Source organism: Staurois parvus, unplaced genomic scaffold (assembly GCF_062004578.1).
Source record: "Staurois parvus isolate SC_StPar_1 unplaced genomic scaffold, SC_StPar_1.0 ptg000803l, whole genome shotgun sequence".
Lineage (NCBI taxonomy): Eukaryota > Metazoa > Chordata > Amphibia > Anura > Ranidae > Staurois > Staurois parvus.
This window is the reverse complement of record NW_028318599.1, coordinates 73279-85518: the sequence shown is the minus strand read 5'-3', so window position 1 is coordinate 85518 and position 12240 is coordinate 73279. Positions and strand designations below refer to the sequence as shown.

The 12240-nt window shown below is 44.2% G+C and overlaps 2 protein-coding genes across 3 annotated transcripts in view; one reads left to right on the top strand and one right to left on the bottom strand.

Moving 5' to 3' along the window:
* LOC149444200 (keratin, type I cytoskeletal 18-like) overlaps positions 1-3743 on the bottom strand; it is a 33898-nt gene extending 30155 nt beyond the window's left edge. For both annotated transcript variants that reach the window (XM_089654826.1, XM_089654825.1), the window contains exon 1: positions 3241-3743. In XM_089654826.1, coding sequence (XP_089510952.1) covers positions 3241-3612 — 372 coding nt within the window. In that variant the 5' untranslated portion in view covers positions 3613-3743. The remainder of the gene's footprint in view (positions 1-3240) is intronic.
* Positions 3744-6565: 2822 nt separating this feature from the next.
* Positions 6566-12240, top strand: part of LOC149444199 (keratin, type II cytoskeletal 8-like) — a 45146-nt gene continuing 39471 nt past the window's right edge. The window contains exon 1 of the mRNA XM_089654824.1: positions 6566-6878. Within this exon, the coding sequence (XP_089510950.1) occupies positions 6591-6878 (288 nt within the window). The 5' untranslated portion in view covers positions 6566-6590. The remainder of the gene's footprint in view (positions 6879-12240) is intronic.

The window sequence follows — 12240 nt, the reverse complement described above, 5'->3', positions numbered from 1 at the left end:
ATTTTCAATGCCCTGGCTGAGGGAAGAAGGTTCTCACCCAAGTCACCAAGAAAACAATTGGTAACACACTATCATTTCTTTGTGAGTGGGCAAACATTCAAAATCAGCAGGGGATCAAATTCTTATTTCCTTCACTGTAGGTGACCGTTTTTAATTCAAATTAATGACACTATTGAGGTCCCTGTAAGGCATCTGATTGGTAGGTAGGTAGCTTCCACAGCAATGAAGCAATTCAACCTGACAGAGGCTCTAACCCTCCATTGCTCAATCCTAAACTATATACAAAATTTTGACTGGAAATTAATTGTGAATATAAATTCCTTGTGTTGTATTCTAGAGGGAGATCATCTTACTTTGTGTAGCCCAGGCAAAGTACGAGCTAGATTTAAATTATGTTTGATTTGCTAAACGTCCAAACGTGGTCCTCTCTTGTACCCCAGAGCCAGCATCAATGGGGGTCATTATGCCTCCAAAAAATTATTGAGGTGACCTCTTACATACCCTACATATGGCATTTCCTAATATTTCTCCCATGATATGGGTCACCATCATTAAAGTTCTGTTTCTCTTAGTAGTACATGTTCTGTTCAACCCCTGAGAGGTCCTCAGATTACCAGTCTGGTCTCTCATGCCACCCAACCATTCTGAAGGGTCAAACGTCTCTTCATGTAGGTTTGATCTACCATTCCTTATTTCTTTTTATGATGGTACTCTTAGGGAGTGGAGCAAAACTGTGTTCTCGTGGATTAGAGAAAGACCACTTTCTCCTGGATCTGGGTAAAACAACACTCTTGTGGATTACAGTAAAACCACACTCCCGTGGATTACAGTAAAACCACATTCCCATGGATTAGAATAAAACCACACTCTTGTGGAATAGAGTCAAACCACACTCCCAAGGATTACAGTAAAACCACACTCCCGTGGATTACAGTAAAACCACACTCCCGTGGATTACAGTAAAACCACACTCCCAAGGATTACAGTAAAACCACACTCCCAAGGATTACAGTAAAACCGCACTCCCAAGGATTACAGTAAAACCACACTTCTGGATTAGAGGAAGACCACACTCCCGTGGATTACAGTAAAACCACATTCCCGTGGATTACAGCAAAACCACACTCCCGTGGATTACAGTAAAACCACACTCCCGTGGATTACAGTAAAACCACACTCCCATGGATTACAGTAAAACCACACTCCCGTGGATTAGACTAAAACCACACTCCCGTGGATTAGACTAAAACCACACTCTTGTGGAATAGAGTAAAACCACACTCCCGTGGATTACAGTAAAACCACACTCCCGTGGATTACAGTAAAATCACACTCCCAAGGATTACTGTAAAACCACACTCCTAAGGATTACAGTAAAACCACACTTCTGGATTAGAGGAAGACCACACTCCCGTGGATTACAGTAAAACCACATTCCCGTGGATTACAGTAAAACCATACTCCCGTGGATTACAGTAAAACCACACTCCCGTGGATTACAGTAAAACCACACTCCCAAGGATTAGAGTAAGACCACATTCCCAAGGATTAGAGTAAAACCACATTCCCAAGGATTAGAGTAAGACCACACTCCCAAGGATTAGAGTAAGACCACACTCCCGTGGATTAGAGTAAGACCACACTCCCGTGGATTAGAGTAAGACCACACTCCCGTGGATTAGAGTAAGACCACACTCCCATGGATTAGAGTAAGACCACACTCCCGTGGATTAGAGTAAGACCACACTCCCGTGGATTAGAGTAAGACCACACTCCCGTGGATTAGAGTAAGACCACACTCCCGTGGATTAGAGTAAAACCACACTCCCGTGGATTAGAGTAAAACCACACTCCCGTGGATTAGAGTAAAACCACACTCCCGTGGATTAGAGTAAGACCACACTCCCGTGGATTAGAGTAAGACCACACTCCCGTGGATTAGAGTAAGACCACACTCCCGTGGATTAGAGTAAGACCACACTCCCGTGGATTAGAGTAAGACCACACTCCCGTGGATTAGAGTAAGACCACACTCCCGTGGATTAGAGTAAGACCACACTCCCGTGGATTAGAGTAAGACCACACTCCCGTGGATTAGAGTAAAACCACACTCCCGTGGATTAGAGTAAGACCACACTCCCGTGGATTAGAGTAAAACCACACTCCCATGGATTAGAGTAAGACCACACTCGCATGGATTAGAGTAAGACCACACTCTCATGGATTAGAGTAAGACCACACTTCCATGAATTAGAGTAAGACCACATTTCCATGGATTAGAGCAGGGGTCTCCAAACTGTGGCCCAAGGGCCAGATGTGGCCCTTTGCTCACATTTATCCGGCCCCTGGGAAACAATTCCTTCCACTAATATAAGGTACAATTTCTTCCAATTTCACCACAGACAGGGCACTATTCCTCCCACAGGCACCATCAATGGGGTACTATTCCTCCCACTGACACCATAGATGGTGTACTATTTCTCCCACTGACACCAATAATTTCATTTTTTTTACTCCCACTGACCACCAAGCCTATGGCTTTGTTTGCTCCCTCCGTTGCCAGGGCATTTTCTACTTCCTCTGAACACAGTCCAGCCTCCCTAATATTTAAAGGGCAGTACACTGGCCCTTTGTTTCGAAAGTTTGGAGACCCCTGGAATAGAGTAAGACCACACTCCAATGGATTCAAGTAAAACCACACTCTTGTAGATTGGAGCATGACCCCACCTACAGAAGCACCATAATAGTCATATGGTTTTCACAAAGGGACCTACTTGGGATGGAAGATGGAATCATTTGACGGCTTCACCCACCTGGCTCCAGAAATAGCTTCTGATGTCCCCCACAGGTATTGGAGCATGCCACCCATGCCAGTCACCTATATTGGTGACATTTATCCATCGGCCCGGGCTGGGAACAGAAGTGATGGGGGCCCTTCATCCTGTGTCTGGTCAATCTCTATGACTAAGCCCAATCAGGGTGAAACGCGTCAAAGGGATGTGGCTAAAATGCAGGGATTCTTGCTGAAGCCACTGTCGGCTTACCAGCGAAAGTGGTTGATCTATGTGGTGTCGCCCCCTAATTTTGCTATTGGGGTTGCTCCATTGAGTGAGATATGAAATATTCTCCAAAAGTGGCTGGCACGTATTGTTGGAGGACAACTGACCGAAGGATGAATGGGAGGTATTTGAGCTGGACAATTTTTTGGTGGTCAACTTGACATTTATGGCTTTGTCCTACCTGTTTGCGGAGCTGCTGCAGTGGTGCCTGGTACGTGTCCCAGTCCCGGGCCACCGAGCTCTTCTGCGCCGACAGCTCATCGATCTCCTCTTGCAGCTTGTGGTTCTCTTCCTCCAACCCCCGAACACGTTGGAGGTAGCCGGCCAGCCTCTCGTTGAGCTCCTGCATGGCTTCCTGGTGGTTGTTCTGGACTAGAGAGTCCATGCCAGAGCGCATGGTGAGGAGCGAAGAATCCATGGAGGACCTTAGGGTGGGTAGATCCATCCCAGAGCGCAAAGCCTGAAGCCTGGACCCTGACAGCCTGTACTCTCCAGTTTGGCTGGAGGCACTGCTCCTCCAACTGGGGGCACCTGAAGGCATTTGGAAAGACATGGCTGGTGTATTCAGGTGTCTGTGGACTGGGGATGAACAGTAACAGGACAATGCCCACACGCAGACAGACAGAACAGGTGTGCCTGGATTTGTACGGACACTTGGAACAGATGAAGCATGCAGGACAGAGAGCTATGACTGCCTGTGTTTGAATACCAGCAGGTGCTGTGTACATATACTGTCATTGGAATGGGTGGGCGGGCCTGTCTCATGTATGACCCCGCCTCCATGTAGAGGTGAGATGTGAAATATTTTAGCCATCTGACACCCCCATCTGTAGAGAAATCCAAATCCCAGCATGTCCTGTCCTCTCTCTGTTAGGAATAGACCAAGCATGTCCTGAACCACAAATCCCGGAATACCTGGCACTGCAGGGAACTACAAGCTCCAGCATGTCCTTCCATAGAGCTGTTATAGAGAGAGGGTGGCCATGTTCATTCTCTATGGTTGCACTGTAGGTAGCAGGGGCGGACTGACAACTCATGGGGCTCCCGGGCAATAGGGGATCATGGGGCCCCTGTGTCCTTGCCCAAACTCAAAAAAGCCTATGAAAAAGGTACCAGGGGTATCTCATGGGGTCCCATACTGACCCCGGGCCCTCAGGCAGTGCCCGAGTTTCCAAATGGTCAGTCCGCCCTGGTAGGGAGGAACGTAGGCACCCTCTTTTGCTCTCTCCTGAGATAGATTGTGGTATGTGTAGCGTGCATAGAACAGTGCACATGACCACAACTAATAAAGCACTGCTTGTTGCAGACAAATGAAATTGACAGGGAAAGGGAGAGGTTCGGTAGTTCAAAGGAGGCAGAAAAACAGAGTAAGAAACAATTTCATGAAAATAGATGACAGGGCCATTAAGTAAAAGATGTATATGGATTATTTTTGGAGAATACCCACATGGAAGAAAAATATATTTGAAATATAGTTTAAAAATGTTCTTCCCAAATATATTTGGGAAATGCTACAATTTTGGCTATATTCAATATATTTCAAAATATAGTTCAATAAATATATTATATTATAGATATATATACACTGTATGTTGAAATGCGTTTAAACATACAAATCTACATTTTTGGAATGCACTTACAAATATATGTAAAAAATATATGTTAAAATGACTTTTTTATATGTTAAAAAAGATCTGAAGAATATATTTAAAAAAAATATATTTTTAAAAATATATATTTTTTAAATATATTTTTCAGATTTTTTTTTAACATATGAAAAAGTAATTTTAACATATATTTGTAAATGGATTCCAAAAATGTAGATTTGTATTTTTAAAGACATACAGTATATTTGAAATATATTTTTAAAAATATTTTTCATATATTTTGTAAAAAAAAAATGCATTTCAATATACAGTATATATATATAAAAAAAATTATATATATATATTGATTTTTTTATTTTTTTTAAATATATTGAATATGCCCAAAATTGTAGCATTTCAAACATATGTCAATATATTTGGGAAGAATATTTTTAAAATATATTTCAAATATATTGTTCTTCCATATAGGTAAGGGTATTGTTTAGTGTCACTTTAATTTTTAACCAGCTTTATAAAATATAGTCATATAATTTTGGAGAAATTTAAAGGCAAGAAAAAATGTTTTCTAATCCTAAATGTATCATAATAAATCCACAGTGCCCTAAAGTCTTTGGTATCTTAAGTAGTAGAGTGAGAATCCTAAAACCAAACTCTGGGCACCAGAACTTTTATTTAAATGCACTCCTCAATAGCCACAAAGGATATAAATCCTTATGGTGTGCACCAGCTTCCTTTGCAAATCAAGATATTACCTTGTAAAGTAGCAGTGACATCATCAATGTGCAGTACATAGCCTGTGCACACAGCAGAGCAGTGGGAGTGTCCCAGCAGGCTCCACCCATTATAGAAAACTACAGGAGGGGTCGGAGACAAGACCAGTCATCCTGCACAAGGGGAGAGAGCAGCAGTGAGCGTTCTTTATTACAGGAAGTCTCACACTGGATTACTGCACAGATCTGGAAGAAATACACAAAGAACACCGAAATTCAAGAAAGAATACACATGATAATCCCGGACCAGGATCCAGGAGGCAGTATGACTTCTGTATCATGTGACCGCTGTGATTGGCTCTGATAGTAGTCACATGATCAGAAGGTGTTACAGCCTGCTTTTCTTGCTGCCTCATATATGTTTTACATGGTCGGCAAGGGGTTAAAGTGTATGTCTGGTCAAAACAAGCAACAACCACATGCAGTACATCTCGCCAATACCTGAACATATCCCCGCCTCTTGTATCTTTAAAAATACCGTGTATATATATATATATATATATATATATATATATATATATATATAAAAATTAATCTGCCAGAAATCCTGTGAGCTCCTAACTTCCTGTAGGGGGCTGACAACGCTGCCAGTGCAGCATTGAAATCCCAAGCAGTGTTGTCAGCCCTCCCTACCTTCCAGAACACCTTCTCCTCTCGTTATCCCTATAACATAAGTGTGAGGTGTTTTGTAGTCTGTAGTGTTCTGACAACACTGCTTAGGATTTCATTGAAGCAGAGGTAGTGTTGGGGGAGGCAAAAGCTGGAGTTAGACTTTAGCAGCATCAAAATCTTTTTTGGGACTTTGCTTTCTATCTAGCAGCTTTTCCTATACTCGTGCTTCCAGTTGAGATCTTGTACTGGAGGCGGTGGTCATCATTGGTGGTCCATATTAGTCCCATGGAGCACTGCCAAAGCCAGGACTGTGTAGACAAGTAATATTTGCTGATAAGGCGGTGTCACCTGGGAGTGGGACAGGGGCCAGAAACCGGTCCAGCCTCCATAAGAGGAATACTTATTCAAATACTGTGTCAATAAACAAGAAGGAAAGACTAACAGGTGACACATGAGCCTGGTTGGCCAGAGCCACAGCTTCACGTCTCACTGCCGCAGTGCTCCATCCTTGTCCAACAGACTGCCATCCAACCACCACTGCCATGAGTCTGTACAACAACCGCTATGCCACCTCCAGGGGCTTCAGCAGCCGCTCCCATGGCTCTTTGTCTGGAAGACCCTCTGTATTCCGGGCCAGCACAGGCTACCAACCTGGGCTACAGAGAGCTAGCAGTGGCCTTAACATTTCTCGAATGACCCCTGGGTCCAGCACCTTCCTGCTGTCCTCCCTGCCCACCCTGGAGGTGGACCCCAAACTGCACCAGATGAGGAACGAGGAGAAGGAGCAGATCAAAGGACTCAACAATCAGTTTGTCAACTTCATAGACAAGGTAGGAACCCTAGGGTTATGGTTGGTGGTGGTGATTGGATGAGGTATCTGGATACTGGACTGACAGCTTCTCCATGCCAAAGAATTTTGCCTGTTTCTTTGGTCTGGTAGATCTTTTATTGAACTGCCACACCGAGAGTAAATTGCAACTTTGGTTGAAACCAAAAAAAAGAGTAGCACTTGAACCTCAGGGTTACCCTCTTAATAAAGGAGTGGTGGTGGTGTGTGGATGGGGTATCTAGATTCCGGACTGATCAAAGGGCTCAACAATCAGTTTTTCAACTTCATAGACAACGTAGGAGTGTCACATTACATTGGAACTTTGGTTCAAACCAATGAAAAGTAGCACTGGGACCTTGGGGTTATCTTCTTAATAAAGGGTGGTGGTGGTTTTTGGATGAGGTATCTGGTTTCTGGACTGACAGCTTCTCCATGCCAAAGAATTTTCCCTGTTTCTTTGGTTTGGTGGATCTTAGATTGAACCGCAACACCAAGAATAAATTGTTACTTTGATTGAAACCAAAGAAGAGTAACACAGAAACCCCAGGGTTATCCTCCTAATAAAAAGAGTGGTGGTGGTGACTGGATGGGGTATCTGGATTCAGGACTGGCATCTTCTCCATGCCAAAGAATTGACACCTTTCCTTGGTTTGGTGGATCTTAGATTGAAACACCAAACACAGAATACATTGTATCCTTGGCCGAAACCAAAGAAGAAACGCGAGAGTTATCCTCTTAATATAGTAGTGGCAGTGGTGAATGGATGGATTCAGAACTGGCACCTTCTCCATGCCAAAGAATTTCTTTGGTTTGGTGGTCCTTAAATTGAAGCTCAAAACTGAGAATTAATTGTCCGGATATAAATGTATTCCAATATGAATTAGGAAAATGAGCCAACACGCTTTTGGGCCAAACAACATCCCTTCATCAAGGCTTGAAGGTAGAGAATAATATGTGCTGGACTGAATAATGGGAATTATGCAGTATTACTCTTAATAAAGGGTGGTGGTGGTGTTTGGATGAGGTATCTGGATTCTGTACTGACAGCTTCTCCATGCCAAAGAATTTTCCCTGTTTCTTTGGTTTGGTGAATCTTAGATTGAACCGCAACACCAAGAATACATTGTTACATTGGTTGAAACCAAATAAAAGTAATATCTAAACCCTAGGGTTATCTTCCTAATAAAAGAGTGGTGGTGACTGGATGGGGTATCTGGATTCAGGACTGGCAGCTTCTCCATGCCAAAGAATTGACACCGTTTCCTTGGTTTGGTGCATCTTAGATTGAAACGCCAAACACAGAATACATTGTATCCTTGGCCGAAACCAAAGAAGAAACACCAGAGTTATCCTCTTAGTATAGTAGTGGCAGTGGTGATTGAATGGATTCAGAACTGGCACCTTCTCCATGCCAAAGAATTTCTTTGATTTGGTGGTCCTTAAATTGAAGCTCAAAGCTGAGAATTAATTGTCCAGATATAAATGTATTCCAATATGAATTAGGAAAATGAGCCAACACGCTTTGGGGCCAAACAACATCCCTTCATCAAGGCTTGAAGGTAGAGAATAATATGTGCTGGACTGAATAATGGGAGTTATGCAATATTTTAGCTGGACAAGTGCCGAGTCCATCAGCAGCTGGTTGGAACAGCTCATGTTACAGTATATGGATAAGTTGAGGCAAGGGACTATCCCTAGCCAGAGAGGACCAAGCAATGGCTACGGAGCCCAGAAGTACAGGAGCTTAGGGCTGTCTGGCTAAAGAGCTTTGGTAACAAAACCATTTGGCAAATATCTAATATTAATAATAACAATAATAAATATTATAAGTGACGTATTTATAAAACACCTATCAGAGTTATTTATCCTGTGAAGCTGCATGTACAATATATTCTGTGTAAATGGGGGAAAAAACGAATGCCATTAGGCCATTTTCCTTCCAGATCGAATGTCATTCATTTATTACATATATTAATATTATATTATATTAATATTATATTATAATATTTTTTTTAATTAAAAGACAGCAGCAACGAATACTGTAGCTGCTGACTTCTAAAAATCAGAACCTCTGAGGGTCACCAGCTCCTCCATCTTGGCTATGGGAGGCAGCTGGATTTTACTGAGGAGCAGGGGCATCCCTAGGGTTGGTGTCACCCGGTGCGATAACACTTGGTGACACCCCCTCTGATGATCCCCGCAGAGTGGATCAGATGGGCAGCACAGTGGCTAAATGGTTAGCACTCCCGCCTGGCAGTACTTGGGTCACTGGTTCGAATCCCAACCCCGGAACCACCTGCCTGGAGTTTGCATGTTCTCCCTGTGACTGCGTGGGTTTTCTCCAGGTACTCTGGTTTCCTCTCACACTCCAAAGACATGCTGGTAGGTGAATTGGCTCCTGTCTAAATTGTCCCTAGTATGCGTATGTATGAATGTGAGTTAGGGACCTTAGATTGTAGATTGTACACCGGACCCACTCTATGAAAAGGTAAGTTGTAAAGCAAGCTGACGATCCCAGAAGGATGGATCCGATCCATTACGCTCCCCAATCCGCATCCTGCAGGGATCATCAGCATGCAACCTATACAGGGTGACACCGGACCCGCTCCACGAAAAGGTAAGTTGTAAAGAAAGCTGACGATTCCCGCAGGATGGATCGGATCTGCAGATTGGGGAGCGTAATGGATCGGATCCATCCTTCTGGGATCGTCGGCTTGCTTTACAACTTACCTTTTCATAGAGCGGGTCCGGTGTCACCCGGTGTGGTGCACAACCCCCACATCTGCCTCGGGATGCCCCTGCTGAGCAGCCAAAGCCAGCTTCCCACTGCGCAGGAGTGAGCTCACGTGATGCTCCATGACTAGTCCTGCAGCCTCCTTGGACATGTGACAGGGAGTGTGCGGTGGGAGGGGGAGGCGGCCTCACCTGATCCTTAATCAGTTTGTATCCAATCAGGCAAGTCCTTGTACTACATACTTGTTGGTGGATCTAAATGAGATTGTACAATCAGATTGTAACATGTATGGTGAGCTTTATAGCTCACTAAACACCATGGATGGAAGAATCTATTGTATTCTGATAGCCAGCTGTAGAGGCAGAATACCCGAACAGTGCCTGCATTTAACTGGATGCAGAAGCTATCTGGCCAACAAATTTCCACCTCACCCCTTTTGGAAAAGTCAGTTATTTTAGGGACTTTTGTCTAGCTGAATGTTGTGGACAGGGACACCCATGGATCAATCATTCTTTTACCCTCCAATTTCTCCAGTTGGGGACAAAGACAAGATCACAATATTATTAGATTGGAGGAGGGGTTAGAACGCCTGACCTTCTCTTCCTATTTCTTTTATGGGTGTCCCAAAAACAGGAAGTGAAGGGAAATCTCCACTATGTGGTCACAGATAGAAATAAAAGGAAAGGACACCTTAACTCTTCCCGACTTTATCCAAAACTAATCGTCTGGAGTTAGACTTTAAAGCTGAATTCCAGATATGGAAATTTTTACACAATTCCATTGGTCCAGCTTGGATCAATATATACTATATTGTCAAAAGTATTGGCTCAACACACACATGAACTTTAATGGCCCCCAGTCTTAGTCCGTAGGGTTCAATATTGAGTTGGCCCCGCCCTTTCCACACACATGACCTTTAATGGCCCCCCAGTCTTAGTCCATAGGGTTCAATATTGAGTTGGCCCCGCCCTTGGACCATTCTTCCAGAAGCACATTTGTCAGGTCAGGCACTGATGTCGGGGGAGGGGGCCTGGATCACAGTCTCCGCTCTAATTCATCCCAAAGGTGTTCTATGGGGTTGAGGTCAGGACTCTATGCAGGCCAGTCAAGTTCCTCCACCCCAAACTGGCTCCTCCATGTCTTTATGGACCTTGCTTTGTGCACTGGTGTGCAGTCATGTTGGAACAGGAAGGGACCATCCCCAAACTCTTCCCACAAAGTTGGGAGCATGAAATTGTCCAAAATGTCTTGGTATGCTGATGCCTTAAGAGTTCCCTTCACTGGAACTAGGGGGCCAAGCCCAACCCCTGAAAAACAACCCCACACCATAATCCCCCCTCCACCAAACCTTACACTTGGCACAATGCAGTCAGGCAAGTACCGTTCTCCTGGCAACTGCCAAACCCAGACACGTCCATCGGATCACCAGACAGAGAAGCGTGATTGGTCCCTCCAGAGAACACGTCTCCACTGCTCTAGAGTCCAGTGGCGGCGTGCTTTATACCACGACATCTGATGCGGAGCGGAGTGCTCCAGCAGCACAGAGTATTTCAGGAGAGGAGAGTTATAAAGGAAGGAGCAGAGTCCTCCAGCAGCGCAGAGTATTTCAGGAGAGGAGAGTTATAGAGGAAGGAGCGGAGTCCTCCAGCAGCGCAGAGTATTTCAGGAGAGGAGAGTTATAGAGGAAGGAGCGGAGTCCTCCAGCAGTGCAGAGGATGAGAGGAGAGGAGAGTTATAGAGGAAGGAGCGGAGTCCTCCAGAAGTGCAGAGGATGAGAGGAGAGGAGAGTGGTAGAGGTTTAAAAATAATCCATACACATCCACTACTTAAAGGAGAAGTACAGCCAAAGCTCCTTTGGATGCTCTTCTCCTGTGGATCATAGGAGTGCACTTCTTTCTTTCTGTACTCCTGTGACCCGTTTTCAGCCGACAGTGGGCTAAAGTCCGTTGTTGGCTGACGTCACTGGGGAAAGATCCTGACATTAAAGTGAGAGTGAGAGTCTGAACCAGTCGCTTCCACCCCCTCCGCAGCTTGGGGGGGCAGAGCAGAGAGCCAGAGACTGACAGTCACCACTCACAGAGCACTGAGTGATCAGCTGTGTTTGATCACTCAGTTCTTATTGCCGGCGGGGGACAGGGGCAGCATCGGAGTGATGCTACATCCACCTAGGTAAGTATGATTTCTGAAAAAAAAACATTCTCTTTTAATGGCCCTGTAGTCAATTTTTCATAAAATCACTCTAAGGCCAGGTTCACGCCTATGCAGATTGCATTTGAGCCTTTTCTGCATTGCGTTTTTGCACCTGTGTTTATTACGCATTTTTGATGCGTTTTTCATTTTTTGTGTTTTTTTGTTAATTTTTAAAATTGTTCTTGTTGCTAGGCAGATTTAAAACGCAAAACGCATCAAAAACATGGAAAAAATGCAGCAAAAACGCACTACATGCTTTTCTGCAGCATTTCCATTGAAGTCTATAGAGCCAAAACTCAACTTTTTGCATTGAAAAAAGTCCCTGACCCTTTTCAAAAAACGCACCATGTGAAAACGCGGAGATGTGAACCTGTCCCATAGGAAATCATGTTAAATGGACTGTAGTGCCTTTCTGCAAAACGCTGTGGAAAATGCTTAG